The 7,570-nt window shown below is 36.8% G+C and overlaps 1 protein-coding gene across 10 annotated transcripts in view; it reads right to left on the bottom strand.

Annotated features, from left to right (window-relative positions):
• Positions 1 to 275: 275 nt before the first annotated feature.
• The window catches only part of LOC126769252 (uncharacterized), a 64,174-nt gene continuing 56,879 nt past the window's right edge, over positions 276 to 7,570 (bottom strand). For all 10 annotated transcript variants that reach the window (XM_050487891.1, XM_050487900.1, XM_050487893.1 and 7 more), the window contains 3 exons: positions 5,307 to 5,609; positions 5,086 to 5,205; positions 276 to 4,903 (listed from right to left, as the gene is read on the bottom strand). In XM_050487891.1, the coding sequence (XP_050343848.1) occupies positions 581 to 4,903; positions 5,086 to 5,205; positions 5,307 to 5,609 (4,746 nt within the window). In that variant the 3' untranslated portion in view covers positions 276 to 580. The remainder of the gene's footprint in view (positions 4,904 to 5,085; positions 5,206 to 5,306; positions 5,610 to 7,570) is intronic.

Genomic DNA, 7,570 nt, shown 5'->3' with positions numbered 1-7,570 from the left:
CCAATCTAGAGCTACAAAATTCAAAGAAAGTTGTTAAAACGGCACAATTTAATATTTTCATTTCAATATTTTGTTAAATCTTAAAATTCTGTCATATTTATAATAGCAGCTTAACTCAATTTATTTCGTTTCAAAATATATTTTGTTAAAACTGCATAAATTTAATTACTTTTGCCAGACAGTATATTATTTTATAAAAAATAAGGTATTTGTTATACTTTTGACTAGTACTTAAATAGTATAAGGTAATGAAAAAGGTAAATTAAGTAAGCAGATTATTTATTCAAAAATTATTTATTTAGACTTTAGCGTAGAAAAGTATTTAACATGTCAAATATAAAAAATCCTTAGTATACTATAATCTGTATAATTAAGTATCGTTTTACATAGATAGGCAAAAACTAAATTAATCGTGAGTAATTATATAAGCCACTTTATTCTCAAATGAGATCAGTCTTACCTTAAAATATTACAATCATATAATTTACACTATTTATAATAACTAAAGTAATTTTATTTCTATTTGTCCGAATATTACTCGTAGGAAATTTTACGTAGATATTTAGGAATCATCATTTCGCTATAAGGAGGGTTTGAACCTTGACATGTAAAAGTCGCAATCAGGGCAATAGCTAGCCGGATGGTTAACCGTTTTCTTACGACATAAATTACATGGCATTTTCTGTGCAGTCGTCGAAACGGATGTTTGGTTTTCATTTGAGTAATTTCCATTCATCGGAGCTGGTGGTATAGGAGATTCCGTGCCACCCTTTGTGCCCGGCTCAAAAGAAACAGATTTCTTTTGAATTTGCTTCGGCAGTGCTAGATGTTGGTAAGGATTATAACCTGTTTGAGAATATTGATACTGCTCATTATTAGCAATACTGTCCGAAGTGGTAGTTTGGTTATACAAAGGAGATCGTTGTTGAGAATTTGCGTAGTGTCTTCCATCTGTTAGACGGTTTTGGTTGTTTGCATTATTGTCAACATAACAGTTATTCGACATTTTCTGGTAATTTCCGTTGTAGTTATCGACGGGTATGTCACCGTGTGGAGGTGGAACCCTTTGGTAGGAAGAATGATTGTTATTATAGTGATTTGAATTATTCACTTGGGAATATCGACTAGAATAATCAGAGTTAGCGTAACTTGTCGGTGGGTTGTGGTAGCTCTGATAAGCTGGTGAATTGGTGGGAACACTTTGGTAAGGTGAATTACTATTGTTATTTTGTGCGTTTTTGTTGTATTGACGATTAGTAGAATAAGTTGATACTGGAAGAGCTGCAGGAAGCAGTGGCAATCTATGATAATAGTTATTGTTATTTTGGCCTTGATTGACTTGATGTAGTTGACTTGGCGGATGGGGATAAGTATTCGGAACTGTTCTTTGAAGGTTTGGAACATGTTTTGTCATATAAGTGGCATTATGCGGCGTAGGCGTCAATCTGTTAGCTGCATTTTGGCTGAGATTTTGTGTGCTCGTGTTGTTTTGATTGCTGTATACTGCTGGAGGTTGAGTATACGGTATTTGATTATTGTCATTTTGAGCAGAGTTTGCTGGTAAGGCTTGATAAATCTGACTATTGTTCTGCGGGCTTGAGTTAGAATTTGTAAGTACCGGTGAATTGCTTCCATGTAAACAAGTGCTTTTTTGTGGATTATATTGATGTTGGGGGCGTGTTTGAGCAATTTGATAAAATGGATAGGAATTCTGTACTCTATAATAATCTGCATGTACACCATCATTAGGAGCATATGACGTTTGTGACGATGCCGAAATTGAAATTGTAGACCTTGACGACTGGCTGTCGAAAGACTCAGTTCTTTGAAGAGACGGCTTATCGGTTTGCAGCGGTACAGTAATCAGTTCAGTTCTATTCATTGCTGACTTTAAAACTCTTTCTAAAATTGGATTAGGTATGTAACTGTCATCTTCTTGATCCTCTGCTGTTGCAACTAATATGACTTGATCACAAAACGACACGGACTTTTTCTTAGGTTTAGTGCGATCACCATAAATAGTAGTATTAACCATTTTTGAATCATCATATTGATCCTCATTTTGTTTAGGATCTAATGATGAAGATGATGTGCGTCGATTATATAGTCTACTATTAGATTGATTAGAACAGTTTATTATGTCACGGCTACCACTTATACCTTTATATGAAATATTAGTGCGTTCACCTTCGTTGTTTATATTTTGTGCATTATTTTCAAATCTAGAAGCAATATCTCTAATATTATTACTATTCTCAGGCACTTGGGATACGTTTTCATTAGTATTTGTAAGTTGGCAATCTAGTGATCCAGATCTTTTAAGTTTAAGGGCAGCTTGTTTAGCTTGCAGTTCTCGAAGCCAGTTATCACCGGAAGTCCCAATAGTTTCCAATTGATTTAACTTTGTGGAGCAATCTTCGTTTCTGAGTATTTCGTTTCTTTTCTCTTGTAACTGTGCTAGTAAAGAACCTTTAGATTTATTAATTTCACTATTGTCTAGGCCAGAATGGTTTTCAGAAACCATTTTATGTATTGCAATTTTCATTAATTTATCCTCAAGCGGCCTTAAATCAGAGGGTGACGGAGGTGGGGGAAACTCTTCACTAGGCTGTCTTGAATGATTAACTGAATTCATGGGACTTGGATAAGGTGGCAATTCAAACATTTGTGGAGATCTTCTCATTGGCATCGCACAGTCGACGACATCAATACCATTATCGAATACATTAGATAGATTCTGAATATTGTTATGCGTAGGTAGTATATTTGGCACTGTATCTCTTTTAATTGGACTTTGTTCTTGATGAATCATAGCTTTAGTAACAACTGTATGGAAATTTTGGGAGGTGTTAGGCGAGTCATCTAATCTGTTATTATTATATTGACTCAAGGGGTTTTCCTCGTAGGAAGGCAAAAACGGTAACGATTGAGGCTCATCACCATATTGTTCCGAGAAACCGCCATCTTCTTCATTGTCTTGAGAATAGACGTACTCGCCATGAGTTGCAGGCGGTAAGGGCTGTTGTGGCCTCGTTTGAATACCGTGCTCTAATACTTCTGGTTCGAACTTAGGCCCGCTAAGCTGAGAAGTGGTTCGCAGCGGCGGAGGTGGAGGTACTTTAGCCGCAGTTAATATTTTTCCAGCGCTTCCATGAAAGCTTTTTCTCATTAATTTACTTCGCTCTAAATTAGGATTGGTTCCACTAGCTGCAGAATATTCTAGATGACCCTCAGACAAATAACCACTCAAATTTGTCTTCTCATCTTTTTTTCTTCTTCCCACATCGGCATCATCTACACAAGAAACGCGTGTTTCCTTGTTTTTTGATACAGTATTAGCATCAGCCCCTTCAGTTAAATCTGGCATAGAACGATTCTTTCTCCTTATTAATCCTCCCATTAACAACTTTCTACGAATTTTATGCTGTTTTTTATTTGCTTTTTTATCTTCTGTGGGCTCTTCTTTTTTCTCTGGAGCCACAGATATCTCCTTTCTCACACGACCACGGTCTTCACTTCTTGACCGTTTGTCTCTACTTTTTTCATCTTCTCGAGATTTATGTCTTGGGGGTCGTTCTCTTGGCGGATTATCAATATCGTCTTCCACATGTTTAGGGGATTTTTTCGAGGATCCTTTCTTTTTAGGCAAAGTAGCATAAATTTCTATAGTAGTTGTAGAAGTCTCAAGGCCACCTTTGGTATTCCTTATTGGAGCAGATTGTGGAATTTCAGTAACTCTATTCATTCCAGCTATACGACGTTGCAAGCTACGAGCACGCATTACACAAGTATTGTGTTTCATTCGAGCGAAAGTCATAGTGTGTTGGTTATTATAAGGCGCATCCATTGCAGCGCGGGCTTTAGCGGCAGCTGCATCACACAGCACGAGTGCTGTTTCATAATCTGCATCATCTTCAGCGTGACGAGATTTTTCTAATAGTCTATCAGCTTCTAAGCAAAGGGCTTCGCAATCACCTCTTGTAGTAAGTTCTGGAATTTGAGCTAATTGCAGATTATGGCGTAAGCCTTGCTGAAGAGGTAAGCTGTCGGTAGACGATAATGAATAGGAATCATAGCCAGCATCACATGAGCCACCACTTGATAACTCTCCTTTTCGAGTAGGACTACTTGGGATGCTCCCTGGTCCTCTTCCTCTAGCGTACATATATGGACTTTCAACTGTAGAGGAGGAAGCTGAAGATGCACTGTTCCTATCTCCACTCCAATTTCCAGAATCCCTACGCGCACGTGGTCGAGGTTCTTGACTATCCGAAGTTGAGTTTGTGCTTAAGCTCCTTGCTAATTGAGCTCGTCGACTAGCTTGAACTTCTAACATGTTTTCGACAGTTTTTCTACTCACATAATCGCTATCATTGTCCGGCCCAGGAGTAACGGCTCTTCTGGCATAGCCCGATACTGGTCTTTCTGGAGCAGGAGTGACCGCTCTTCGTGGTTCAGGTGCAGGAAATGGCACTACATCTTTCGGTGCATGTCGTGTATCACATGGTGTTCCATCAACTGCAGCATATAAAAGCAAAAGAGGCTGAAATCTACCTCTTCTACACTTTTCAACTACTTGAGACCATTCAGGTCCTATTTCTTTTACATCGGCATCATCGAAATAAATCCATAATTGTAATTTACTATGGAAAAAGAAAGTGGAATAGTGTTTTCCGTAGTAAGTGACGAGCCCGACGAGGCGATGCGTAGCGCGGGCGGCCCAGGCACGGTCAACACAAGCGTGAAAGGCGTCAGTCGGCCGTAATTCAGTACCCAAAGCTGCGTACACCGCTGCTACGTGTTCAGCTGATGGTCTGTCGGAGTCCCAAACCATGCCAATTGAAACAACTTCAGGACGATTCATTAAGGTTCGACAAATTTGAATCTTCGCTCCGCAGGCATTCTGGAATTAAAAAAAATACATTTGTAATACAATTATTAGGCTCCCATTCCTGTGTATTCGTAAGATTTTTCAAATTCTTTTATGATATACAATTCATAATATTGTATACTTGTAGAAACATAAATAATGAAGAGTATATAAGAGAACAATATGTTCGTTAAGTTTGAAACTTAAATACTTACGGGACAATCCCGTATATCGCCCATGCCTCCAGCCTTTCTTAAAAGTAAGCCGAAGCTATCGCTATGCTCTCCGAGAGCAGCTTGCGCTGTCAATGCGGTTGCAGATACATAGTGGACCATCTGTGGTAAAGATTACATAGAATTAGTAAAGGTTAAAAAAATGGTTAAAGATAAAATTTATTTTTCAGGGTAAATATTCGTATAACAGAGTAAAAGTTTACCTGAGTAAAAGGCAGTGGTTCGGACGTAGCTTGACACGCACCACACACCGACTGTTCAACAAGCATCATGGCGAATTTTCTGTGCGGCACACAGTGTGGAGCTCTGCAGGCGTCATCATCTCTCTTATCACCTGTGCCGGCAGCAACATGAGCATGGACTCTGAGAAGAAGGTGTTCGAAGCATTCGCTAGCGTCGGCCATGCATCCAAGTTGAAAACGAGCTCCTCCACCTCCAAGAGCCTTGCGAAGACCGTCTGCTGCCGGCGCCCGTTCTGTCGACCATTGTAATTGTGCAAAGAGCTCCTGCAATTAAGATAAATTGTTGGTTTATATTAAAGTATATAAATTTTTTAGCAACTAAAATTATTAACAACAATATTTTTACAATATTTGACTTTATTCTCTTATATGAAAAATGTATGACACACAATGTATACAAGATTTGTTTTAGAAATAAACCGTAACAGCCAAAGGCCTATTATCGAACAGTAGACGAGTGAATAAAAAAATCGTACAGCCCTAAAAAGAAAGCTGAAAGCGTCTGCAAGCGAAAATCGCTTTCATTTAGATTGCGAAAAGAATTAAATCAGCTTGCTTGTACCGCAAGTTTGGAATGAAACCAGTAATACACGAATATGATAGGTCACAGGCACGAGAGCCGTGACCCGACAAGATCGTAAAAGTATAAGATACTGTGTTCTTATAAGTTTTTGTTACAACAACATGGACCGAGATGGCCCATTACACACAGTTTTTTGGGTTCTAGAAATTTCCAATAACAAATAACAAGTAATGTTAAATAAGTAGCTACCCATCCACGCTTTTTAAAAGATATAATAAGCGTCCATATTAAAAGTTTATATTGAAGAACAAATCGACAACAAAGGTCACATTTAAATTCACACACATTCAAAAGCACTATAAGACAATTGTAGTTCCATGTATGTCATGTAACGTCTGTTCCTTTTCACACTTAAGATTCTATAAAGGAGAACAACTTGTTTTACGTACTGTGTGCATCAGAAAAAAATTAAGTACTATATATATAGCTGGTTTAATTCAACCTCAAAAAACTCACTATGGTATATTGCATTGGTCAACTTATACAATACATCATTATGTAGTTTTATTTATTGCAACAACGCGTTTGATGTTCTTTAAACAGTTTCATAGCACGTTAACAAATATTGCAATATAAACTATGCTCAAAAATAATGTATCGAAGAAATCATTTGTGGTTAAACAGAGGTGAGAACTCGGCTACTTCTCCTATTGTTCCGTGTGAAAATGCACTAACGCTCCCAGCCACGGTCTTATTCTGATTGCTTCCTATCGAACAATAGGTACACGAGCTAATTTCTAAAGAAAAATCTAACAATAAGTGTAATAAGTTTTGTATTAATAAGAGAAGATATCCCAAAATAATAAAAATATTCTTAGTTTCCAAAACTATACACCGGCATGCTCTATGGGTACTTCATAAAATAATGTTCGTCATTTTCAACGATTTATTTAAAAAAACAGTAGCCAATTCCACACAGCCGACTAGACTTCGTCTTGACATGAATACAAAATACATTTTAAATATTCTTTAAACAAATTGCCGTTGAAGGCACCGGCACAATTACCTTTTAGGGGTCAGAAACGAACAACGCATCACAAATTTTCTGCTTGTACCTAACTGTACTCCCGCTAAAAGTTCCTCTTACCATTTTTATAAAAACGATGCTATATTTAAAGTAAATATAAATGCAAAACTATTTATTAATACTTTTCAACTGGTACAAACCACTTGCCAACAGATAGCTTACTGTATTTAATATCAGAGGGGTATTTTGTATCGCAATTTTATAAGATACATATTTCAATATTATTATATTAAATTTTGAACAACACAAAGTAATAAAATAGCTAAATTACATAGTATTGAATGTATTTATATATAATAAGTATATAGCTACATTTGCTCTCCTTTAGTTTGCGTCAATTGTTTCGTTATCCTATCTCCATCATTACGCACTTTGTTCTTGCGCAGATAACAACCTTTCTATTTAACTACTACCAATTAATCTAGCTCTGTTACTTCGCTAAAAACAATATCAGATTCCAAATCGATTAATATTTATAGCAGGAACTATTAAATCATTACAGAAAACTGTTAAGTATCTTCGCATTAAAATAAACCTCATTCGATATTCATATCAATGACTAGTATTGTTACTAACAAGTACAATTATATTATTAAGTAATGGAAATTCAACGTA

This window comes from Nymphalis io, chromosome 6, assembly GCF_905147045.1.
Source record: "Nymphalis io chromosome 6, ilAglIoxx1.1, whole genome shotgun sequence".
NCBI classification, from domain to species: Eukaryota; Metazoa; Arthropoda; class Insecta; order Lepidoptera; family Nymphalidae; genus Nymphalis; species Nymphalis io.
The sequence above is the reverse complement of the archived record's forward strand: the minus strand, read 5'-3'. Positions and strand labels throughout refer to the sequence as shown.